At 45.7% G+C, this 27,115-nt stretch overlaps 1 protein-coding gene across 11 annotated transcripts in view; it reads right to left on the bottom strand.

Moving 5' to 3' along the window:
• Window positions 1-27,115, bottom strand: part of POU2F2 (POU class 2 homeobox 2) — a 109,518-nt gene that overhangs the window by 60,355 nt on the left and 22,048 nt on the right. For 2 of the 11 annotated variants that reach the window (XM_083753810.1, XM_083753806.1), the window contains exon 2: window positions 19,796-19,848. In XM_083753810.1, coding sequence (XP_083609936.1) covers window positions 19,796-19,826 — 31 coding nt within the window. In that variant the 5' untranslated portion in view covers window positions 19,827-19,848. The other 9 variants (XM_083753803.1, XM_083753805.1, XM_083753809.1 and 6 more) reach the window with 8 other exon arrangements.

Here is a 27,115-nt window from a genome sequence, read left to right as displayed (position 1 = left end):
CTGAAATTAAACCAGATTCGTAAAGCGAACAAATTTCAAACAAAGGTATTCTAATATTTGATACTACAGAACAGCCTTCAACAACCTGGTGCCCTCTAGATAGTATGGATCAGGAGTTGTAGTCCAAAGCATTGGCAGGTGGGGAAACCAGGCTTGCAAGGGTCCTGTAGATATTTATATGCACCATTTTTGCTGTGGAACTTTCCCCTTCCTCCCTCCCTCCCATCCCCCACCCTTGATCTTGCTCATCACTGCAGCAATCTTGTTTCACACCTACACAGCTAGTCATTAGGCATCAGTAGTAACCACACTTCAGGAAAAACAGAACCGTTGCCATGGGGGGCAAAGAAGTTGCGCCTGTGAATGAGACCCTTTGCCTCAATGATTTGGCCATAAAACCTGTCAACCTCACAAACCGTCTGCAGAACTTTCTAGCCTTCAAGCAAATCTCTAGCCACATTTTGAGCATTTGCCTCCCAGTTTCCCACTTTCTACACACACATCCCTGTCTTCTGCCCATAAGATGGTCTTTGAAAGCCCTGCACCAGGCAGGCAAGTGGTGATCTGGAGCGGGGCCTTCTCTGTGTTGGCTTCCAGACTGTGGAATGCCTCCCTCAGAAACATTTATTTACCATCCTTTCTTCTGCCCTTTCAACAGGAATTAAAAACAATTTTCTTTGCCTGGACTTTTTGACAAATGACGATGCTCTCTATTTTAGTTGTGGCTTTTATCAGATTATATTGGCAGAGTGTTTTGATTTTGGGAAGCTGCATTGAGGTTCTGATAGTAATGGAAAGGGCCAAGATATAAATGTTTTAAACAACTGATGCAATAAATCCTTGCTGTTTCCATCTAATGGGCAAGGTACAAAGTCTTAACATCTTCCACTGCAGCTTTCTTCCCTAACTTCCCTCCTTTACATGTCCCTGTAAGTGGTTACAACAGGGTTGCGATGTGTCAGAAGAATAGTACCAACATAGGTGTGGTTTCACCTGAAGGCAAAACACACAGTACCAAAATTAAATTTGCTGAAGTAATACAAATGCAGGGAACACACTTATAGGGAGAATCAGTGGGTAAAGAAGGGGGTGCGTCTACTTTACTTTGTTGTTTTTCCTCTACTTGTTGATTTCCCCTTCTGCAAATGAGTCAATTTTCCCTCCAGGCTCCCAGAGGCCAACTGGGAAGGGATGAAGGGATGGAAAAGGATGGAAGCAGCAGGAGATCTCTGCAGAAGAGAATCAACAGGCGCAAGAAGTGCTGAGCAGCCCCCACGCGTGGATTTTCTCCTGCAAACATCCTTTCCCCCTTTGCCTTGCCAGGCAAACATGAGAATGCTGTGTCTGCTTCGTAACATGGACATCCACCCAAAGGCAGCAACCCTACGCATGCTTATTTGAGAGTACAGTTCCACTCTGCTAAGTGGGATTTGGCTCTGCATAGGATTGGGCGGAAAGTGTATATGAAGAAGAACAGGGGTTCTGGAACATAAAAGCTGTTCCTTTTTGCCCACCTGCAGAGCAACCCATTAGACTAAGTGCACCATTTACACTACTACTACGTGCCTTACTACCTGAATTCCCCAAAGTGCTCCATTCCCATTTGGTCACAACGCTGCGATATAGGACAACTTGATATTATAGAAATTATATTCACTCATAGTTTATGCGTGACTTTTAACGAGTAAAGCCAATCTTCATCTATTCCACGTTCACAGCGCCACTCATGAGACAAGCTGCTATGGCTCACAGTGCACAGATGCTCAAGCAAAAAAGGCATTTGCACATGATGTGAGAGTGGAGACAAAAGATGTGCAAAAGAGGGACCATGCACACCTTTCCTCCACCATGTGTCCCCTGGAGGAAGAGAAGCATGCAGATATAAAAGCCAGTTGATGATCAAAAGAAGGGGAAATCAAACTTTTTTTCTGTCAAGGGCCACATTCCTTCAGTGGCAATCTGTCGGGGCCCACATGCTGGTGGTGGGTGGAGCCAGAGCCAATGGTGGAAGGAGCCAAAAACAAAAGTGATCTAACTAACCCAGGATGGAGGTATGCCTATGGAGGCAAGCTTGGCTCCCTCCCAAGAGCAGGGAGCAGAATTAGCCCCTATCCCAGTTATTATGCCTTGATTCAACTCCTTGCTTTTTCCAGCACACATGAACAGCTGCCGTTCACTCCCATAGGGGATAATAAAGTACTGTACCTGGGGGCAGTTCTGTGTTGAGGGCAAAAAAGCCCTATCCCCTTGCTTCTGAGTGGCCTCGCCTTCAACAACAGGGAACCCATGGTGTGTACACATTACAAAGAGAAGCACTACTATCCCCCCATGAGTCCTTGCAATATGCAAGTCCTCTCTCCACACAAACACACATGCCACCTGTCATAATGACTTCCTAGTAAATAAACAATCACAATGTTATCTACTGGACCATACTGTCCTTGACCAGAAATCAAAACAGAAAACCCTTTAACTATTTGCTGCGGGAATTCTATTCTACTAAGCAGTCCATACTTGTTCCTACTCTCGGTGGTGATGTGCAAACCCACAGCAGGAATTGTGTTGCAAATTTCTCCCTTTGAGTTGCAAACCACCCATTTCCGAGAAAATCCATCTGCCTTCTTCTGTTCTGGCTGGTTCCATCTGTGCAATAACTATTCCTTCAGTTGCCCACTTCAATTAAAGCCTACATGTTTCTGCATATGCTGGCACTCTCAGGCACAGCATATTTTGAACTTCATCATCTCAAGGCTGCTAAAATGTTCTGCTGTTCATACACAAAGGACTTCACTCTGACATAACAGGATTGGATAAGTTTGTGGAGGATGGTTTGGAACAAAAAAAAGGTTCCAACACTGTGAGAATGCAAACACTCGCTAGCCACATCAATAAGGTAATCTGGAGGCACATTAAATAAAAACCGTGTATTTCCAAAAACTTGAATGCACAGTCACCCCACAACGATTTACACACACATGACCAACTCTACCATAAAGACCAGCACATGTAGCCATGCAATAATCCAACAGTTGTTCTGCAACTGTTCCACCAGAGCACCTTGTACATTCAATATGGTTTTCCAGCAGCAAGTGGCATCGGCAACTGGCTGTCCAATAGCCATTCGTGCACATACTCAACCCAAGAGACTCAGCCTACAGTGCACAGCCACCCTTCCACAATGCTCAAGGAGATATCCCACACATGCCACACGTGTTCTGCAAGAATCTATACAAAGGATTCTATGTGTTTTTGTACTCACAGAATCCCGTGCAATCTGTGGTCATGCAGTCACATATTCCTTCCATTTCCTCCAGAGCTGGAGTAGGCAGACCTCAGACTTGCTTGCTTGCTTTTTACCTGAAGTTCACCAACTAGATCCTGGCATAAAACTGAAACTCAGGTAGGCAGACATACAGTAAGAACTGAGGAGCAGGGTGTCTCTGAGCATATGCTCAGTCCAGGAATTTGCAGTCAGTACCTGAACCAATCTGATAAGTCCACTCACATGAAAACCCACTGCTGGTCACACCCACCCACCTCTCGTTTTTTGTTTCAGCAACGTAATTAGGATAAGGCAATGGGAAGCTTTTTAGTTATTGCTATTCTTAAAACAACTGGGAGTCAGAAACTCTTGCTAATATACTGCAAATCACCAAAAGATCTACCAGAAGATCCTGAACTAATTTCTGCCCACCTTTGCTCTAGTCTGGAGCATAGTTAGATCCTTTCTTGTTTTAGAAAATCTATTAGATGTATGCACAGAGGACTCAAGTCACCCCCACAGCATGCTATGAGCTTCATGGAAGTCCACAAAACTCATCTCACATGTTAGCAATTTGTAAATGATTCCGGCAATATGCATCTGCATGAATCCCACCATTAAGACACATTTGCATCAACTTCTATAGGACAGACTATACGAGCAGCCATTCACTGCTATGGGGGAAAGGAAAGCATTGCATTTGGGTACAGTTTTGCAACATTTTCTCAAAACACACTTATAAGACAGGTCACTATTTTTATCCCTTATAATACATTTCAGGGAGAGGCGTGAACCTAAGAAACAAAAGGCCCCTCAAGACGTCATTCGGGCACATGATGATATCAGGGCAGTTACACATGATTTCAATACTGTTTGCACCTGCAAGAGTTTTGTGATGGCCTAACTGCTTCGTTTCCAATCAGTGCATGTCCTGCTGTAATATACCACTGAAATCCTGTAACTTTTTATAGCCCAAATTTTCTAGGATTTGGGGTGGAGGTTGTCCCACTTTTGTGCAATATAGCCCCTCCAGGTAGTAACAAGGCAGCAGCATTGAGGAAGTATCACAGAATACTCAATAAAGAGGAACAATGTGTGGATGGTCCTTTGTAAATCCACCACTAATGCACTGTTATTGCATTAACAACATGTTGCAGAATACGCTGGTTGAAAAACAAACAAACCACGAGTTTGTCTAAAACCAGGGTATGGGTATCAGTCTCAAGCTGGCTAACCCAGTAGCTGCTCAATGTGCTTATCCATATGCTGCTCTCACTGCCACTAGTACACACACCAGCCTAGTGACAGCTCTCATGCCCACTGTTGTTCACATCAGTACAGCAGCCATTTTACCTTAGCTATCAGAATTAACATCCCTTGTGTCCAGCCTGTGACAGGGCTGAAGAGAAAAAAAGAACAGAAAAAGAGGGCTACAGGGAGAGTTTCGGCACGTGAAAATTGCAAGAACTGGTGAAGGAGACCCACCAGGCTGAACAGAAAGGAGGACTGGAAAAACTGGAAGAGGTAGCAGGATGGGAAATGCAAGCAGATACGGAGATCAGAGAGGGTTCCTGACTCTGGGAAAGGTGTGCTGTCAGCAAGGCACAAGGTAGTGGTGAAGATTCAAAGTAGGAGAAAGTATTGGTGCAGGCAAATATCTGCTCCTGGTGATTTCCTGGGTGAGCCATCACCCTGAAGCAACTTGCAGCCACTGCATTGTCGTCTCTCGCTTGCTCGGTCAACTTGGCAGCTTCCACGCAAAATGTCAACAACCTGGCACACTTTGAGGCTAGGTGTGGGTGTTTTCTGTGGTGCTGCATCTGTTCTGAAATAGGTGTCGCCACTTAAATATAAGGGTCTCCAAAAACCTTTATCTGTAGCAGCACGGGAGTGAGGGGGAACAAGCTGAAACAACTCCAGGGTAAGGGGAGAGAAAAGCATGGAAGCCAAAATATTTAGAATGAAGAGGAAAGAACTCAAGAGATGAAAAACTGATGCAGCTGGAAGGGTTGCACGTTCAGGCAAAAAAGAACAAGGGAAAGATCTGGGGACAAGGAGAATGGAAAAGCTTGTACAATAAGGAAGGCAGATGAAATGGGAAACATAGTGTGGAGTTGTTAGAGATGAGTAGGGCACTTTACACAGGCCAGGAGGGCAGGATCTTACCAGCAGGTTGTGAAAACTGTAAGGTGTGCATGGGGATTGTAGAAGTGGGGGAAACAGGTGCACCCTCTGCAACACTGGCCTACATCCCAAAGCCGGCACAATTTTTAGTGACACCAGGTCGACACATATATGTGTGGGCGACTTCAAGGTGCACCCACCTCACGCAGAGATCTTCCCCAGGAGGAAAAGACAAAAAGATATATGGATGGAGTAAGGTGGACAGAGACAGCAAGAGGAAGAGGGAAAGAGGCAGGCAGAGGCTAAGGGGTCGGGGAGGGTGGAAAAGCTGTCTCTGCAAGAGAAGGTTTTTCACCCTGCCCTCATCTCTCCCCCCCCCCTTCATACACAGAGACACACACACATGAGCCTCAGCACTGACCCCCCCCTCCCATCACCAATGGCCAGTCCCTTGGGAGGCCTGTCCTCCTCCCCCCCCCAATCCTGCTGACCCTGGCGCGTGGCTGTGCCCGGAGGCTCGGCTGGAACAAAGGGCCCAGAGCTCGGCCAATCAGGGTGTGCAGCTCTCCTGCCGCTGACCTTTTTATGATTATTATTTAAGGGAAAAAGCAGAGGCGAGGAGAGGAGAAAGGAGGGGAGGAGGCAGCAAAGGGAGGCGGGGGGAGGGGGGAAGAGGACCGGAGCTTTGCAAAGACAAGCTGGCCCTCCTGCAGCCACTGTATAGAAATACCCCCACATGCACTAATCATCTCCCATCCCCCTTGCCCAGGCTCCTTATGAGTCCATATTGTCTGGGATCAGCTAGGGCACAACCCAGCAAGGGGCACATCCCTGTCTGCCCGTGCCGTAAGAAGAAGCCGCTCCGCCCAGGATCTGAGCACAACTGGATCGAGAGGTGTTGGAAATGACATGGCGATTCAGCCCCAGATACCATAGGAGAGGAAAGACACTATCAAGCCCAGTGCCATAGCCATCACTTGCCTGCATACATAACCCCACGCAGAATCCCCACCATACCACATCAGTTTGACTGTCCCATCTCACCAAATATCCCACTTCTAAGAGAGGACCATTTGCAAGGGCTTCTAAGCACAGCTACCGAGCCTAGAGGGAAAGATCTGCCCACGCGGAGGAAGTAGGAGATTTAGGTATCGTATACAGCCATGCCTTTTTTTGACAAGTTTAAGCAGTTGCACCCCCTGAGTACGGACGTTAGTGTCTCCTCCGTCTGTTTGCCTATCCTTTCTCTTTTAACCCAGTTATTTGGCGGCAGTCATTTATACACACATCATAAAGGCATGTACCATGAGCTATTACCATCAGTTGTGCATGGTTAAAAATAAAGCACCTGCAAACATACAATGTCCACGAGAACCAAACTGGGGGTATGGCAGACCTGAGTTTTGCACTCACCTCAACCACAGACTTCTTGGGCAAAATGGCATGTAAAAATCACCATGAGGAAGATGCCATGAAATTCCTGTGATGTGAATGGTCTACTCCAGGCATAGGCAAACTCCGGCCCTCCAGATGTTTGGGACTACAATTCCCATCATCCCTAGCTAACAGGACCAGTGGTCAGGGATGATGGAAACTGTAGTCCCAAACATCTGGAGGGCCGGAGTTTGCCTATGCCTGGCTTACTCAGCTGACCAGCCTCTGGTCAAACAAATAGCTATATATCTGGTTTGAACGGATACATATCAGAGCATTCATAAAAGGCCTCTCACCACGTCAAAAAAAGTCAAATGTTTGGTGGTTTCACAATGCACTCCTTACAATGAAAATGGCTACATGCATCGACTGCTACCGGCACATCCTAAACAAGCTATTGTCCATCCGCTTTGGTGTTTAGGTTCTCAATATATGAAATGGAAATAAGAGCAACCTCTAAAGTACTTAGGCAGTAAAGTAGAGATTGCAAAGCACTTTATGATGTGCAATATTATAAAATAATAAATTTCAGTCCAAAATAATGCACATTCATGGAATTTTTCCTTCCTTTCAGAAACTTTGTCCTTGAAATCCACACTCATTGAGGGCCTAGTTTGCTATTAGCAAATGTATTACTTGCCAGTGTCAACTGGGTATATGGGAATTCAGTATATAACTTGTGCTCAGATTTTTTGACAGGTGCCTGCTTTGATTTTAATCAGCCCACAAAGCAAACTAAACGAGCTCCCAGCTACCAAAGCAATGTAGCCCAAATCAAAGTTTAGCCAAATGAAAGATTCAAAGCTGAAGTTCTCCATGGGTTTGAATCAAATCCCAAAAGCCATCAATAGGAATGGATGCTCAAGTCTGAAACGGAATCCGAAATACACTGTGGAGGCTCAGGGTCAGCTTGGGGGTGGCTTGCCTATTGAGTTACAGTGCCTTTCCGAATTCTGCCATCCTGCGCTGGGTGATATCCAAGTTACAGTCAAAGCAGAAATGATTGAAATGATTGGACTTGGCATTCAGGACAGACAAAAGGAAATATTTATCCACATTTATTCACATGGTTCAAAGATGGAGTTTCCTACTGTAACAGCCAACTTGCATGGCTTTTAAAAAAGTTTAGATGCATTCATGGAGAATAAGGCTATCAATGGCTACTAGTCATGGTGGCTGTGTACTACAACCAGAATCCGAAGTGGTATGCCTCTGAATACCAGTTGCTGGGGAGAATATTTGGAAAAAGTGCTGTTGGGCTTGCGGGCTTCAAATAGTCATCTCGCTGGCTACCGTGTGAAAAGGATAACGGTTTATTTGGGTCTTTGGTCTGATCCAGAAAGACTCTTCTAATATACTCAAGTCCATTGATTTCACCAGGTCTACTCTGTGTATGACAAACACTGGATATCACCCAATACATCTGGGGAGTTTAAATAAAACCATAGCAACCTTCATCACTGCCAAATTCTTTCTCATCTTTCTGGCACTTAATATTACAAAGACTGGTGCCTACTGTCTGAAGAACAGCTCTGACTAGCTCAAAAGCTTGCAACCTTGTGCTATCACCAAAACTGGTGAAATGAAGGTATTACCTACATGGATCTTTAAAGTTTCCAAAGACAACATTAAAAACTAGAAGCAACACACTAAAAAGGCATGTTCCTAAGCCTTTATAAAAAATCTTTTTCAAAATGTATTATTTTTTTGAATAGAGACATCACAATTTGAAATGCATGTTCTATCTACCATGGGTTTTTTTTATTTGACTTATGGAGCAAGGTAATTCTAAAAATGCAAAAGCAGCCTAGATCACAGCCTAAATCACAGGCAAAAACATGAACTGGATGTACGTGTCACTGTAAACAGACCACAAGACACCAAGGAGGCACAACCTTGTATAGAGATACCAGTGGCAAACACTCCTGCAAAAAAACACATTCACACATTGCAGGAGGGCATGGTGTAACTATCCTACAGCAAAGGGATGCTTGTCCAACCATCTGGGCCTCTGCCTCCCACTCAGCTGACCAAGTATATATTATCAGGCCCAGAAAAGAAAAGGAAAACTGATTTCCAATAATGTTAAGTTCCCCCGAATTGATCTTAGTACCTAAAACCTTGATGGCTACCCCATGGAGCTTTATTTTATGATTATTTTGCCAGTGCACAACACAAATGTAACATGCCAAGACAAGGTCCACAATGCGCATTTCCCCCTCGTGCACAGCTACCCAGTTTCCACACCCACCACGAAAAGAACTTTGGCTGGCTTTGTGCCATCCCATGACACCCCACATCCAGACCTAGATGTGGAAGGCGCCAAGGATGGAAGGATGGACACACACCAAACACACTGACTTCTCTGACCAGAGAAAGAGAGAGAGAAAGAGAGGGAAGGAAGGAGCATGAGAGGGTGGAGGTGGGGGCAGTTACTACAGGCTGGAAAATCGATTTCTGCCTCTGAACAAGCTTCGCTTCCCAGATCTCCGGGTTCATTAGCACGGACTGGGCTTGACACCAATACAATTTCCACACCGCGCTGGCTGCAGCAGAGCAGGGGGGGAGGGGTGTGCATGCAGGGCCAGCTCTGCAAAGCCACTTCTCTGAACCCCCTCCACCCACCCACCCGCCAGCCATAGAACGTGTCAGGAACAGATTATAAAACTGCCTCCTGTCGTTCTCCGCTCCCTTTGGGTCGCCCCATTCTTGCCTTTACCCTTTCTCAGGGGTTGCTTCTCTCCCTACCCACTGATGCACCAATGCCCACATTTCTCTTCATGCCCTGACCCTTCCCTATCCCTGATACTCCTAAATCTCCAGCTGTCAGGTCTACCAGGGAAAGGAAGCTCTCCCAGAGTATAGTTGCTTAGAGTAGGGGAAATCAGTCATCAGGACGCCTGGGTTCTCTTCCATGAGGTGAGGAGCGGGAGGGGAAGGGGAAGAAGGAGATCTACCAGTCAGCGGTAATTTGCTAATTTGTTCATTAATAAGCATCCACATCCCACCCCAAAAATATCACTGCCGTCCCAGTTCTTACACAGATTTTTACCCAGCACATTCCATATAACCCACTGCCTCATAATTTTAGGAGGCAGAAGAGAATTTTCCCCCAAGGTCACCTAGAAAAGCCCTTCATAGACCTCGGGAGCCCCAGCTCTGGAGACAGCCCTCCCCTACCTCCCTTCTCTAACTACTAGACCCCCCCATGCACCCCCCTCTCCCCTGTTCTGAAGGCCCATCACTTCAAAGGAACACATCCCCACTTATCTTTTGAGTTCACCATCCATAGTCTAATGGTCGAGAGGTGCAATCCAAAAGTCTATTTTTAATATGCGCCCAAACATAATAGTGAGGTGTGTAGAAAGGGGGGGGGCGCATAGCAGAATGAAATAGCTTGACACGGGGGGGGGGCAGAGGAACTATACATCTTACGCTGACAACAAACAGTAACTAGAATACAGAGGAAATGTCTAAAATCGGAAGAGGGGAGTTGTGAGCCACAAAGCAGACCCCAAATGCTGTGGGGTGTAGGGGGGGCATAAATTTCCCTTAAACACAAGGCAACGGTCCTGTTTCATTTCCCATCTGAAGCACCCCATCCCAAGGAAGACAGAGAATCTGAACTATTCACAATTCCAGAATTTAACTTGCAGAATTGGTGGGTGGAGGAGGGTGGGCATAAGCAGACATGGGGTGGGGGGAACTAGTCAAACTTCAACAGGAGATTATTGTTAGAAGCATTTGACTAGATGTGGGGAAGATTTGGAGGGAGGATCTGAAGCATAAAACCTGAAAATATTGGTGGGGTGTTTGGCATGATTGCACTAGAGTAACCATTTACCTGGGTTGCACCTGAAACTCGAACAGGATATTCTTGGGGGACAATTGATGAAAAGGGGTACTTATGGGAGGCTGCGAACAATTTGACAGAACTGGCTGACACTGGAGAAGAGGCAGGTGGGGTTATTTGGGGGCACCTTCCCAGACTGGATCTCACAGGTGCTTTCTGCCCACCCCCACCCCCTAATTCTCTCTGGGCTAGAAAAATCCTCCCCCACCAGCCCACCACCTGCCTAGCCCTAAACCTTACTTGGTGTTTCCCATATACCAAACAGAGGAAGAACCTCATAGGGAAATAATAGCAATATAATAAAAATAACTTGATGATTGGGTGGGAGCAAATGCTTCACCGGTGTCCCCCCCCCCCCCAGCCAGCAAAAGTGAAAGTGTGGGGGGATCTCTCTTTTCTTTTCTTTTCTCCCCCTTTCTTTTTTCTCTTTTTTGCCCAGTCTTCTTCCACTGGCGTCTGCGTGCTGTTGGTTTCGGCGGCTGCCTTTGGCTTCTTTTCCCTGCTTACCACCCACCCCCACCGACCCCCACCCCCTCCGTCTATCGACCGCAGGATGCCGGCGCCGGAGGTTCGATACGGAGCAGTGACACTCCGGATCAATACCGCATGAATAAAAACCCCGCTCGCCCATCTCCGCTTTCTTCCTCTCCCTCTTTCCCCTTTTTCTCCCCTCCTTTTCCCCTCTTTCTCTCTCTCTCTCTTCTCGCCTGCAAGAGTTGGTGGCATCTCTCTCATTCTCTCTCTCTCTCTCTCGTCTTTTTCTTTCCCCCTTTCCCTTCCTTTCCCCCATTATGTTCCTTGCTGACTTGCCGACTGCTTTCTTTCTCTTTCCGCCCCCTACACCCCCTTCTTCTTACCGTTTGCAGAGCGCAGGGCGAGCGGCGACTTGAGGCGCCATCCGTTCTCCGGGCCGGCGGATCTTTGGAAGACCAAGGGGACCGGCAGTGGGATGAACATGTCGGGGACCTGTGAGTGACACTCCGCATAACCCCACGGAGGGAAAAAAATATAAATATATATATAAAAGGGTGGGTGGGTGAGTGGAGAGAAAGGGGTGGCGGGCGGGCGAAGTGGGGGGGGGCACATACACACACACGCTGGACAGGTGACGATCGACCGAGGATGACAATCAACCCAGGGTGGGGGGGGGGAGTGGAAATCTCTCTCTTCTCTCTCTCTCTCCCCCCCCCTCGACACACACTGCTCCGCTTTCTGCACTTACACACGTGCGTGCATGGGTGTGTGCACGGGCAAGTGCGTGTGTGTTTGTCCGTGCTGCAAGGACGTGTGAGGTTTGGGCACTACAGCCGGACAGTGTGCATCGTTTTAAGGCTTTTGCAGAAAAGGAAAAGGGGGTGCGAGTGCGTGCAAGTGTGTGTGTGTGTGTGTAAAACACTGCGTGCCCCCCCGACAGTGCCTGTGTGTGTGTGTGTGTTGCCCCTTTTCACTAGATCAACGGGGGCCCCTTAGCTCCGTCCGAATCTTTCTCTCCCCCCCACTTCACCTCGCCCCCCTTTTCCATCACACACACACAGCCTACGATTCCCACTTTATTGTCTTCCCCGTTATCTCCCCCCCCCTTTGCTTCTACCTCCCCTCTCTCCTTCCAACCACCCCGCTTTGACAAATGACATCCGAGCCAGCGACTTGCCGTCCCTCGCAATCCCCCCCGCGGGGGGCTCCGCTACCAACATCTCCCCCCCCTTCCTTCTTCACTCTTTGCACAAATACAGTCCACCCAGACAAAAGCAATTATTCCTTAGGTACAAGCTTAGTGTGGGTGTTGAAAGGGGGGGAGGGGAAAGAGAGTATGGATGAATTATTGACACCCCCCATCAAGCAAATAATCTTCCTTTGCTTGCCTTCTTTCTCAAAAAAAAAAAATTAACACACACCCTACACCTGACACTTCCACTATCCCTCTTTTTCCAGGGCTAAAAATAAACCCCTTAATCAGCTTCATAAGGCTCCTCCATCCCCTTACTTAAATTAGTGTGTGTGTGTGTGTGTGTGTGTGTGTGTGTGTGTGGCCCCAAACCAGGCACTCAGCGCTCACAGCCCCTTCCAGGTTTATTATTAGAAGAAGAGAGATTTACACAGATAATTACTCCTAGGCACTGTAATAATAAAGGGGTGACCTTCCCCACCCCCCAAAAATAGCCCATGGGATATATAATGAGGCCAAGAGAGTTTCTGTAATAACTCTCTGACTTCTCTCCAGGAGACTCACTTTCTTCTACTTTCCTTCAAGGGGTAAAGCAGAGGCACCTGTCTGTTCAACCCCTAGTCTCTCTTTATAAGGCTTTGGAGAGGGACGTGTGTGAGAAAGCGACCTCTTCTGTGATGCCTTTGGTCCCTGGCTCAGGATCACACCGTGCTTCTCTCCCCACCCAGGCCTTATCACCCATTGAAGGACTTGGCACATTTTTTTAAAAAAATGCACATGCATTCAGATGTTGCTTCTCTAGACGATGTTGGTTTCCTTATTTTTCCCCAACTGCCTTCTCTCCCACTCCCCCAACAGGGTCACGTCTGTGTAAGCCGCAGTTGGGGTCTCAACCCCAGCCAGAGCTGCTTCCTGGGAACTGGCAGGGTGGCAAGATTCGAGACGGATAATAGTTTCAAAAGGGAGTTCACCAACATGGATCGCTAAAGGCTTCGTCGCCTGTCACCAACACACAAATTTCTCCTGCACCCACCCTGCTGCCACTCTCCAAAAGGGTTTGGTAGGATTTTGCAACAACGCTGGGGAGAAAAGCCCTGCCAGACCTGTCTAACTAGAGGACCGCTTTTCCGAAGTGGCTTCAACCTTCTGGAGTGGAGGGATGCTACAGGCTAGTTGGTACCTCTTTCTCCTGCTACTACTAACCCTCACTGAACCCCATCCGCCATACTTCCAGTTTGGTGCTTCTGCATCAAATCAGCCCTTGGAGAAACTGTTGTGTGGATGAGCTGTGAGTCACAGCTAGAGCCAGCCAAACCCCAAAACCTGAGTCCTGCCCCAATATCGCAGGATATTTCTTTTTCCCCATTTACTCTCTGGGTGCAGTTGGATTCTTCTCCCCACCTCCATGCACATATCCCTTATTACTCTATTATGATCTTGCAAGTCCTGTTCAACTGCATTTCAAACAAGTGGTCCAAAAGGAGATCAACAGCAGATACCATTATCTGTGTCCCATTGAACTCTCTTTTCATGTATCATTTGATTCCCCCCCTTTTTTTTTTTATTCCAACAGCCCTGGAAACATGGAGAGAGAGAAAGTAGATAGAGGATGGATGCAAAGATAGAAATGTGTGGGGAGAGAGCGCGGAGTGGAAGATAGACAGACAGACAATATATGAAAGGGAGGGGAGAGAGAGAGAGAGAGAGAGAGACGGAGAAAGGGATGGACAGAGAATGGGATGGAAATATATTAGGGAGAGGCAGAAGGAGAGAGGAGAGGGGTATATATGGTGTAATATAGATAGATATCAGATTGATGGAGGGGCAAATAGATGAATATGCATGGGGCAGAGAGGGAAGGAGAGAGAGGGGGAGAGAGAGAAAGAAGAGGAAAAAATAAGAGTTGGTGGGATAGAAAGAGTGCAATTATTTGATTCAGTACCACAGTGCTGAGGTCAGAAATTAACTGCCGCTAGCCTTAAAGTGGGGGTGTTAATATGTTCTCTCTCTCTCCTTTTCTCCCTGTCTCTAGGTCACAGACGATGGAATGTACACATACACATACACACACACACACACACACACACACACACACACACACACACGAACCAACCAACCAAGGCTATTATAGTAGACCTTTTCCAAAATAATAACAAAAGCCAAACTGGGGATGATGGCTGTTTTTGGACAGTGTTTGATCTCACCTGAAGGAATTGTCTTTCTGGAGTGAAGCTGGGAAGAGGGTACATGTGTACCCCATTTCAGCCTTCAAAGGGAAAAGGAAGGTCTGTAGATGCTAATAATAAACCACCATAGGAAAGAGGAGCTGAGTTAATCACAAATCCACCCATCCAAAGAAACAAGGCAGTCACCTAACAGGAGGACTTGGTTCGTTTCCAGGAGAGCTGCTTCAGTCTGCATTGGAATTGCCCACCAAATGTAAATCCTGAACAGGCTACCTTGAAAATTACTCTTTTCCACATTCTAATCTGCAATTAACAACGCTTAAAAGTACTGCTTTGTAGATGAAAGGGAGTTCTTAGCAGCACCTGCAAAAATGCCCTTATAACTGCTGGTCCAATGAGGTATTGTCCCCTCTTCTATTTCATCCCAAACAAACTAAAAGAAACACACTGCTCTTTTAAAATGTGCAGCATGGATATGCCATTTCCAGTCTCCACCCTTTCTGCACTAGTATCTACTCTACTGAGCATTAGAAGGATTGTTTCAATGTGATTTATTTTTATATTGTAACTACTCTAAACCAATGGGAACTGGGTGGGGAGGAAATAAAAAATATTCATCCTAAATACATCGCTAATCTCAAATTTAATTGCTGGCAAAAGTATTTATTGTTTTGTTTATTTATTGTTTCCATTGTTTCCACCTTTCTACAACAGAACTGATGCATGGAGTAAGAGGTTTAAACAAGGAGACGTGGAACAGAAAAGTGTATGGGATAATGAGTAAACAGAGGAAGGTTTTATCCCTATAAGCCAGCATCCGAAGAGTTGAGCTCAATGGCTTGTGGGCGGTCCCTGCTTGGATTCTGGACTTTATTTATTTCTTGAAACAGCAAAATTTTCTCCTCCGTGTCATATTACAAACTATTTAGTTTCAAAAATGACTTCTTTCTAGCATGCTAAACTTCCTTGGGTAAGAGGAACCAGTTGTGCCGTTTTTTTGGATGTTGGCCTTAATTTCACTCTGTAGACAGATCATATACATGTGTGCATACACCTGTTTGCTTTTTCTTAAATAATCCAGCTTTTACATTGTTATTTGTGCATTCAAACTTCAAATATAATGGCACACAATTAATTAGCATGCAGGTAATAGCTACGTGCAGAGTCCAAGTAAGGGATGGGCATTATACGTTTCCATCTGCACCACACAAGATGGATGGGAAGGAATATCCTATCCACACCACACTGTACTAATGCTTATCCAATCAGCAATGAAGCGCTGGGCACTGCGTGCATGGTTCCCAATCCAATATCTGGAACTGTATGTATAGCTGGGTGCTGGCATCCAAACAAAAGATCTGCTTGTGTAGCAATTTTGCAGCGTAAACAGATCCTGATCCAGAAGATGAACCTGCATTATGTATGGATACTTCTTGCTGGATTGGTTAAACTTGTATATCCTTTTTCTGTGAACTGATTAATCCAGAGCAAGTAGCACCAACAACTTAGAATCATCACTAAACATGCATACACACTCTTTGGTCACTTCAACCATGCAGATTATGTGTACAAAAGGTTAATTGAAATGAGAGAGAGAGAGAGAGAGAGAGAGAGAGAGAAGCCACTCTCTATTAAATATTATTTAGAAAACATTATTGCTATCCTGCAATATACAAGATGTTACATTGCAGTTCTAGAGTTAGATATGTCTTTTGCATGTATTAAGATACTTCCTGTCTTCATTTAGAATTAGAAACTGGGAAACGTGAAATCTCTTTCTACCCCTACCATATCATATTTGTTTACCATTTAAATGTTTATCGTAAAAAGATGTGCAATTTCAGCCTTTCCTCCTGTACAACCTAGCATCCTCACTACAATCTGGGCCTGCCTTCAAAGAAATGGAAGGATCTAAAGGACTATGATGTCGTGGCTTACAAGCTCAATACAAAAGAAATAAAGATTTGGAAGAAAAATTCAATAAGTGATCTAATAGAGCAATTAATAGACTGTCTGAAAAATTACCAAGAAATCTGGAATGAACACTCTTTTCCAGTTTTTCATTCCAAACCTTATTAAGATTTGGTTGGTTCATTTTATCTTTTTAAAATGCAATTTGCTAATTTGGAGGCAATAGTGGGGAAATCTAGAAAGAGGTTTGGAGGAGGTGATAATTTAAAGAGAGAGAAAGAGAGATTGAGATTTAATCAGAAATAGTTCTCTTCCTCCAGAAAGTAACATAAAATTAAAAGAGGAAATAAAAGGAACAAAAAGAATGGAAGATGGGATTTCTTTGTTGCTGCGGAACTCTCGCTGGGATATCGTCAATGAATGGGGGGGAGTGGCTGTCTTCCACTCTTTTAGGGGATAGGGAGATACCTGCAAAGCGTTTTACCCTCATCCCCCAGTTCCTAAAAAAGGGGAGGTAGGAAAGTGGATGTGATATTTGCAAAAAGATTGCTGTAGTGGGAAACTAGTAAATATACTGAGGAGTTTTCTCACGTAAGACATGGAAGAGAAAATATTTGGGGTAAGCCTTCATCAATAGGGGGCCGGGCCTTTTCTTTATCCCACACATGGGCAATGAGATCAGCTTGGTTTTTTTCAGAGTGATCCTTTATGACTTTTGGGGAAAGGTGTCACCCTGAATTTTCCCACCGAAATTCCACTGCAGTAACCTGTGCCTTTTAACATGATCAGAAATTGTACAGTTTGATGCTTTACACATTAAAAAAATGTTCAACAAAACAATAAAGCCAATTTCAACCCACCCTGAAAAATAAGTAATGGGAGACTGTCACTTATTTCAAAGTACAGTATTGTGGATTCAGTGGGCCTTGTTAAGAAGAAAAGACAACATGCACACCAGAATCACATTCATAGGTATGTTTCACCTAGTCCCTCCAGCCCTGGATTAGAAGAAAACAGAGGCCAAATCCATTTTCCTTGCCACTTTGTAGAAAATGTAGACATTTGGCCTGATTGTACAAAGATCTGTTCTTGATCCCTGCTCCTCTAACTTGAACTATTAGCAGCAGGCAATAGTGAAAACGTATGAATAAAATCCCATGTCACAGAATCAAACATAGCAGCATCTTTTCTGTATGATGATGTATTTGGCACTTATGTTCCTTACAGTTTCTGGCCAGCAAGCGAAGAAGGGGCAGGTATGTTCAGGAAGAGGGGAAATGCCAGCACTGCAGCAGCTCTCACCAGTGAAATATCAAGCCACTGTTCACTTTTTAAAAAGAGGCTTCTCCTATTGTCAGCAAAAACAGCAAGTAAAACACTACCTGTGTGTGGGGTCCATCTCCTGCATGCATATATTTGGACCCTACCCCTTTAACTCTTTCATCTTCCCGAGTTCATAACCCTGCAAGGTTAAGTATTATAATTCCCATTTTACAGACATAGCAACTTCTCCAGTGCCAGCCAAGGCACCCATGGATAGATACCGACAGCATCAAAATTTCACATGCCTGGCCAACCAAATAGCCAAGACTTCTCCAGACTTCATTGTATGTGCTTGAAATAATATAACAGTCCTGCCACCTACAATATGCTCTGCTCCTGACACAGGACACAGGTTAAGATCCCTTGGAAGAATGCAGGCAAGACTGCCAGATGTCACTAAGCATGTCCCCATCTTCAGCCAGAACTCACAGTGATGCCCGTGAACCATCCCTGCCCATCAGCTTGCCCAGAAAGTGAGATGGAATAAAAAAAGAGACAGTGGGATTCCTCTAAGGGTCACACAAACAGTCGGTGAGTTGCAAGGACAGTGTCTCTACCCACAAGGCACTTAGTCAAGGTTTGCCCACCCATACATATTTTGGTTATTTTGGTTTCCTACCTGTGTGCCCTAAAATCAAAGCATTAATTTCCCTCAGAAAATTTAGAAATCTGGGTGCTGAAGCTATCCCTATCCTAAAAGCAAAATACCTTTGTCTGCTTCTCTTGCTAGTAGTTTTGACCCCAACTACACATGATATTGGAGTGGCATTAATGCATCTCTCAGCATCTTTTTCTTTTCCAGGCAAGTAGCAGCTGTGGGAAAAGTCAGTTGGGGCTGCAGAACAGCGGAAAGGGAATTAACCCTCTGCATGCCAGGTGCTGATTTCACCAATGAAAACCGCAAGCACACACCTACTGCTATTAGCTGCAGTGGGGGGGGGGACACAGGAAAGTACCTATATTATACCTCCTACATGGCTAACAGGGGTAGAGGCAGGGGAAGGAATGCAATTTGAATCTGGGTAGAAGTGCAAGGAGAAAGGGTTAAAGGGCCATACTCCTGTAGTCCTACTCTGAATCAGGACCCCCAAGTGGCTGCTCTTAGAAGAAAATTATGTCAGGAAATCCAATTGCTGATCACCCAGTTAGGTTTTTGGGGTCAGGGTTAGCCTCAGAAATTTGGCGCACATGCCTCTGTATTTATTTCAGTAGGATGGCCTCCTTCATTCACACTCCATTGATATTTCCATACATAAAATGTCCAGTGTATCTACACTACAAATTTTGGTTTTGAAAAAGTCCCTTAGTTATGGCTACTCCCACAGAACCCTGGGAATTGTGGTATGGTGATGGGGTTGGAATTTCCTAGTTCCCCTCACAGTACAGTTCCCAAGGGAGAAAAAAAGACCCTGGAACCAGCTTTCGCTTAAATTGGTGCATACCGTGAAGAAAAGCCTACGTTGGCCATACGTGCTTTTCCTTCCGTATTCTACCCTGCATTAGTGACATTTACAGCGTAGCTTCACACTGCATGCATACGTGGGTAACAACTAACTGTTTCGCCTAGGGAAAAGCCAACTTTTAGATGGCAATTTTTGAGCAGAGAAGTGGCAGGGGTGTGCTTAATCCCTTCCCTGCCTGTGGCTCCAAATCATACACACACCCTCAGCCCCTGCAGAGAGCATGTGCGTTTTTGGTACTGGAGGTGCACAGGGCTGGCTTGGAGCGAAGCAATTTGGAGTGGAGAAGTAGCGACAGAGAAAGGATTCGGCACACAAGGCACACTCAGCTGCTTCTCTGCTCGAAACCACCCCCTCCCCAGGGCTGCTTTTGCCCAAGAAAAGCAGCCATCTTTTGATAAAGGCCTGTGCATGTAACACGTAGTTCTGCCGCTGCATCTGTCACTAATACAATGAGAGAGTTCCAAACGTGTTTTTTTGTGTCTTTTTCTCGTTGATTTTTCTTTATGGGTGGGGAGTCAACAGCCTCCCCCCCTGCTCACACACCCCATAAATAAACTTTGCAGAACTACTGACCTTTCAGGCAGAAGTGGCAGCTGTAGTACATTCACTCCAGTCCAGTCCAGAACCTGAGGAGAGAACAGAGTGTCAGAAAAGGCCTGGGATGACAACGCCACTCTCACAGGCACATATCAAAGGAACAGCAATGTATGCAGAAACACTGCACAACTTGCACACGAAGAAATGAGATTTCATTGAATGCTCAGCAGGGCCCACTGGAAGGAAGCAGATGTTTTTAAAGGAGTTATTAAAAAGTATCTTTACCTCAGTCGGACACACATGCTCACATTTATTTCGCCTCACTGTCATCTCCAGTCAAACAGACTTCGAAAGGTTTTCCAAAATCCTAAAAAACCTGCACAACCTGTTTGATCGGATATGCTAATAGCACAGGAAAAGCGAATCTATATAACCAGAGAAAACACTGGTTCTCTCCAGCAACCTTTAACCATCTGGGAACAAATATATAATCTGTTTTTAAGCTAGGCAAAACATTAAAGGTGCCACCTTCTTTCTCTCCACCAGGCTCAAATGACCCATGACAAACGTGGTTTAAACAGTGGTCTGCCCCAACTATATATAAAGCAGGGGTGCAGCCATTTTCTAGAGCAAAGGGATATGTGGACGATGAGGGGAGCTGAATCCTTACCCGCCCCCAATCTGCCACATATCTCCTCATAGCATCTCGCCACAGACACTTTTCTCTCTCCTGAGCTTACTTCCATGGTTGTTGCCCATAAGTGGGGGGAAGTGACTTCAGGAAGGAGACCGTGACAAGGAAAGATGCATTCATGAGGGAGAAGGCTTAGCACCTTTTTTATAAAAAGAAAATTCAACAGCTTTGAAACCCACCCTCCAGACCTCATGCCTGAGAAAACCAGCCCCCACTCCCCCATTTCAAGTGTGACTAAATCGGGCCTAGATTTAAACACAGGCACTGTTCACATGGAGTTGAGCCTCAATAAAACTCAGGATGCACTTTCACCCCACTAAGACACTACTGTAAACAGCAATGGCTTCCCCCAAAGAATTCTGGGAGCTGTCCTTTGTGCTGAGAGCCGTTCCCCTCACAGAACTACAATTCCCAGATTTCCTCCTGAAGAGGGATTAATTGATAAACCACTCTGGGAATTGTAGCTCTGTGAGGGGAATAGGGTGTTTCCTAACAACCCTCGGCACCCGTGACAAGCTACAGTTCCCAGGATTTGTGGGGGGAGGGGAAGTCATGGCTGTTTAAATTGGTACCAAGGTGGCGTGCATTTGTGGCCTTCTGCTCTGACAGTTTCATTCCTGGATGCCTCGCACTCTTCTCCCACAGAACCAGTCCTGCACAATGGTGCTTAATGGTGGGGTCGGCCATGACAGGACCTGTTACTAAAGCAACTTAACTTTGTAGGTATACCTCAGGCAGAGGTGGCCAACCTTTCTGGCAAGGGGGTCACATATCGAGAGATAGTATGCACCTCTCCCCAAACGCCTCAGAGTGGAGTTGCTTCCATCCTATGGAAATGCAAATGGTGTAGTATCATAGTGTTGCAAAATGGCAAGGCAGAGAAAAGGCCCCGGCTAACTCTATGCCAACCACAGCTGGGTCTTCCCATTTTTTTTATCTGCGAGTACCACAAACCTCTGGTGCCAGCACCATTTAGCACCTGTGCCAACAGTAACCTTTGCCAAACTATATGCGCACCAGGATAGAAAATCCCAGACTCTCCGTACCTAAAATAACGGACCTGCAGACGTCAGAAAGCAGGATACTCCTATAAAACTTTGCTGGATCCTAAGATTCCCCAATGCCCTTCATTACACAGAACATAGAAAGGTAGGCGCACTCATAGTGAGCTACTGCAGCGGAGAGGCACACAAATTCTGAAATCCACAAACGGGCCTCTTCCAAAGTTGCGTTTATCCTCCCTTGTGGAGAAACAGGGGGAAGCTAAAGATCCACATTAATTTTTCGGAATCGGTACTTGAGAAGAATAAGCAGAAATGCAACGCTATGGATCTTTCTTCGAAAATACACACGGATGGTCAATTCAGATGAAACATTTTCCTCTGAGCATTTTTTAAAAACAGGGCTCATGGCAAAGAATTCCTTTGTAGAGGAATAAGCGCTGTTATCCTAACAGGGACCATCAAAAAAACGGCCTTGCATTTGCAAGAGCTCACTTGCAAACACCCAACCCAACTCATAAGGCCACACCCAAAGTGTCCGACCACAACTGTCCTCTTAGGACCCCCCACACCTCTTCCAGAGTCCTGGCTCGTAGCTTGCGGCATTCCTGCTACGGCCCACTGAAGCCCACTCCCCATTCCCAGTGCCGGAATCCAGGTGTCCTGGTTCTCCGTACCCTCCAGAATTGACATAAAACTCCCCCCTGCCCCTCGCACCCCCCACCCCTGGCTACGCAGCGTACCCACAGTTGTTCCTGCTAATCAGCCGATGTCATCTGCGGAGTGAAGTCTTTGCTTAAAGAGATTTAGGGCAGGAATCAATAGGAAATTTAAAAATCAATGCGGTTAGTATGAGAAAATCAATGGCGTTTAATCGGCCTGCCGATCCCCAGTCACAACAATTAGAAGGCTGGGATGTTCTACATCCCGCTACACACCATTAGCGTCAATATTTGTGTAAGTGATGGCAGGGGGCAGTTGGGGAGGGGAAAGGGGGGGGAACCCCAGTCTGGCACGAAAGCACTTGAAAGCTAGAGGAAGCGTGTGCGGAAAAGGCGGGGGGGGATCCCGACATCTTCTGCTCGCTGTTTCCCTTTGGGAAGGAGCTCCGCTTGTTGCGTTTCTTATTCCTGCTCGCTGAGTTATTAGCATGAGCTTCCTCTCTGTGCCTTTCTGGGGTTGAAGATTTGGGGTTTGGGGGTTCTACGCCTACCTCCTGGTGTGTGGACTGGGAACATTCAGCATCACAATGGCTCGACTCTTTTCCTGCAGCCCTAGAAGGAGCTGCAGACGCCGTAGTTAGGTGGAGAAGATGAAATGGCCTTGCCAAGAGCTGATCCGGAGGGTCGGCCACAATGGTACTTTTTCAGCTCCCTTCCCCTGTGGTCGCTCGATGCACAGGCAGCAGGGCTTAGGGTGTTGATCCCCATCTTCCACACCACTGTTCAAGGTGCGAGACCCCTATCCTCTTTTGCATTTGCATCCCCCAAGATGGAAGGAAGGAGGTAAGGAGGGCCTTGGCAGAGGTTGGAAAGGGTGTAAGCTGTAGCAAGCAGGGCATATGCAGCGCAGGTGGGAGAATGAAAGAGCAGAAACCCCACCAGGGCCAAGAGTGTTGTACTAGGACCTGGGAGACCATGGTTCAAATCCCTGCTGGTCCATGAAACTCACTGGGGGTGAGCTGGAGCCAGTCACAGTCTCTCAGCCTAGCCTACCTCACCGGGATGCTGTCTGGATCAAATGGGGTGGGAGAGTACCATGTATGCCACTGTGAGCTCCTTGGAGGAAAGGCGGGGTATAAATCTGATAAATAAGTAAAATGAATTTGCAGGGACAGAGAGTCTCCATTGTCAATGATGCAGTTGTTGGCTGTATTATTTACTTCTGTGGGGACACTGTTTAGAGTTTGGCCTCAGGCACCAAAACCTCTTGGGCCTTTGCTTAGGGAAGAGGTGAAGGAAGCTCTGGGATGTCCTAGTCCTGGGATAGCTCAGTCAGTAGAGCATGAGATCTCAGGGTCATGCGTTTGAGCCCCACATTGGGCAAAAGATTCCTGCCATGCCGGGGATTGGACTAGTTGACCCTCAGGGTCCCTTCCGACTCTATGATTCTCTGATTCTATGTTAGGCACTGTGAGACACAGTGCAGAAGGAGGAGGGGTGGGCATTTCAATACTTTGACTCAAACTGGGAAGTGGGGAGTAGGGTCCCTCTATTGTAACCGCTTGTGGGAGACATCTGTGGCCTAGTGGTTCAAACAAGGGATCACAAATTGGGCATTTTTAATCCCAGCAGGTATAGCGACGACAAAACCTGGCGCCTCTTTTATATATATATAGCTTCCCAGCCTGAGTTTGGCGCAGAGTGCGTGCGGCTGGGACAGGAAGGCAGGCCTGCAGCAAAGCGCTGACAGAGAGTTCGCTCCCGGGAGCCGGATCAATGTGTCAGCGCGGGGGTCGCTGGGAATCCCCAAAAAAATCAATGCGCTGGTGTTTCCGGGCTGTGGCCGCCTAGATTAGCCTGGTACAGAGCTGACAGGGGCACTAATCAGGCTGTCAATAACCCTGACCCTGGGCAATTAACCTATCGACAGGAACGGGGCAAGGGGAAATACATGGGCTGTGGGGTAAGAAGGTACAGGAAAAGACCCCTGTGCAGGGGAAGAGGGGGTAGGGGAGGTGAACATATGAAAAAAAGAGGCCACTTTCCCAACTCTTCGCCCTGTTGCCATATACTTGCTTAGTAATGAAGACCCCCACAAATGAGAGAGGGCCACAGCTATAATGTGCTTATTTCAATGGCACACATTGTTAATAATGCTTCCACAAAACTTCCACAACTCTGGCACTGTTCATCACAGTCATCGTGTACTTTTCCCACATTTTTCTTCTGGACCTGTTACTCTAAAACTTAGTGCAACTCATAAAATAGCACTTCACAGGCATACACCTATCATAATATGCGAAGTGTGCTTCCTAATTTCCAATCCTTTACCATGTCTGTCCAATTTTAAATGTAAATCTTATCTCTACCCTCCTGAGGTCTAGAAACTTGTTCGTTTGTTTCTGAACGAAACTTAGGATTCTAGAGCTTTAAGTATGCATCAATGTGCTGCACAGTAAGTCACTGAGGGGACAATCTGATGTTGCCCATTCTGGTTATATATCTGTATCAAGGCCAGAAAAATCTCTTTTTGCAGACAAAATGGGTCGGAGGAGCTTGACTGCATGTGAATTTGCATGTCAAAGGGAGCATGAATGAAACAGATGAGGAAGTAAAGAGAAAGAGATCCAGAAATACAACTGGGGCGGAGTGGTAGGTGAAGGTTTCAAATTATGGCCTGTTTTTAAGCTACTTGGATCTTTATCTTTCATCAAAGATAAATGATAGATAGATGATAGATAGATAGATAGATAGATAGATAGATAGATAGATAGACAGATAGATAGATGATAGATATAGATAGATAGATGATAGATAGATAGATAGATAGATAGATAGATAGATAGATAGATAGATAGATAGATAGATAGATAGATAGATAGATGATAGATAGATAGATAAGATGATAGAGATGATAGATAGATAGATAGATAGATAGATAGATAGATAGATAGATAGATAGATGATAGATAGATAGATAGATAGATATAGATAGATGATAGATAGATAGATGATGATGATGATGATAGATGATAGATAGATATAGATAGATAGATGATAGATAGATAGATTAGATAGATAGATAGATAGATAGATAGATAGATAGATAGATAGATAATAGATAGATAGATAGATAGATAGAGATAGATGATAGATAGATAGATGATAGATAGATAGATAGATAGATAGATAGATGATAGATAGATAGATAGATATAGATATAGATAGATGATAGACAGACAGATAGTCAGACATATTTCCATGTACAACTTGATACCACAACACCTGGATTTTATCTTACATATACCAATTCTGCCTTTGGATAAAATCTGTAAAGAATTCCCAGCCGAGTGTTTGCCAGTCCATCTTCTCACACCTATCTATGCTTGCTGTTTGTAGCCCGTTGACAAAAAAGTACCCACTGCCATCCATTTTACAAAATCTTTATTGCTTGGTCACCTGCAGACAAAGCTTTAACTCACCACAGGTAACCTTGCAAGTGCCTACTTGTAAGGCTGCTTTATCTCATCCTAAAATTCAGATAATCTGACTTCTGAGAGGCAATTAGCATGTACTCTGCATCCCATACTGTGCAGCCGTGCTGGCCTCCGTGGTGTATTCCTCCGGAAGGGTAAATGCCACATGATGATTTGGTGCAAATATGCAATAAGTCAAGCATCCCAAGTAACCGAAAACCCGCGTCAACCTGACGTGCCTTCGCCACTTAGAGTAATAGAATCACAGAATTGTAGAGTTGGAAGGAAACTGCCCAAAGGCTCACTTTCAGATGCACCCAAATACTGGTCCCAAAAGGCAGCTTGACCACATTCAAGTGCCTAGCTCAGTTGGTAGGGCATGAGACTCTTAATCTCAGGGCCGTGGGTTTGAGCCCCGTGTTAGGCAAAAGATTTCTGAACTGTAGGGGGTTGGACTAGATGATTGCCATGGTCCCTTTGAACTTCACAATTCTATGTTCAGTGCACAACTACTGTCTACAGATTACAGGGGTCTGGATGGGGAGAGTTGAGTGGGTGTTGCACAGCAAGCTGGAGAACGGAGATGGGTACTGGCTTTTAGGATATTGCCATCTGCAGACACCCTGGTGCCTGTTTTAATTAATTGTGTACATTGTGTGTATCGCTCATGGTGCAGGACAGCATAGTCACACTCCAGTTTGAAGATACTAGCACATTTTATTTTTTAAAAAAGTTTAACAGTGTGCTGTTGGCTTGTGCTGAAGCAGTGCATGTTCTGCTTTGGAGAGATGGACTGGTTTGGATGCCCATATGGCTTGCAATGTAGAAGAGGGGTCATGTTTACCCTAGATCCCATTGTGTTGCCCTGCACGCCCCTCCTCCCCTCACCCCCACCTTGTGACCCCATAAATATGAATTCGAAACCATCCTGGTGAAGGTCACAAGGGCAACGAATAATGGCTCGAGGACGTGACTGGTGATGGGGCTCTGGTGTTTCCACCGGCCACAAAATATGCCAGGGCCGAAGAAGAGAGAGGAGGAAACTGGAACCAAAGCAGTGGCAAACAACCAAGGATGCCCAGACAGAAACAGCATCACAGCACGTAAAAGGAAAGATGTACCATATTTTTTGCTCTATAGGACTCACTTTTTCCCTCCTAAAAAGTAAGGGGAAATGTGTGTGTGTCTTATGGGGCGAATGCAGGCTGCGCAGCTATCCCAGAAGCCAAAACAGGAAGAGGGATCACTGCTTTCACTGAGCAGAGATCCCTCTTGTTCTGGCTTCTGAGATTCAGAATATTTTTTTTCTTATTTTCCTCCTCCAAAAACTAGGTGCGTCTTATGGTCTGGTGCATCTTATAGAGCGAAAAATACGGTACTTCTCCTGAGACATGCAGACACGCTGGAACTGATACAAAAGCAGAGGAATTCATCCATGTTGCAAAGCATACAATGGGAAGGTATAAAACCACTGGCCCAAGAGGGTGGGGGCTGTGTTCTAACCGCTCCCAAATAGGCAATAA

This window comes from Podarcis gaigeae (assembly GCF_964106915.1).
Source record: "Podarcis gaigeae genome assembly, chromosome: 8".
NCBI classification, from domain to species: domain Eukaryota; kingdom Metazoa; phylum Chordata; class Lepidosauria; order Squamata; family Lacertidae; genus Podarcis; species Podarcis gaigeae.
The sequence above is the reverse complement of the archived record's forward strand: the minus strand, read 5'-3'. Positions and strand labels throughout refer to the sequence as shown.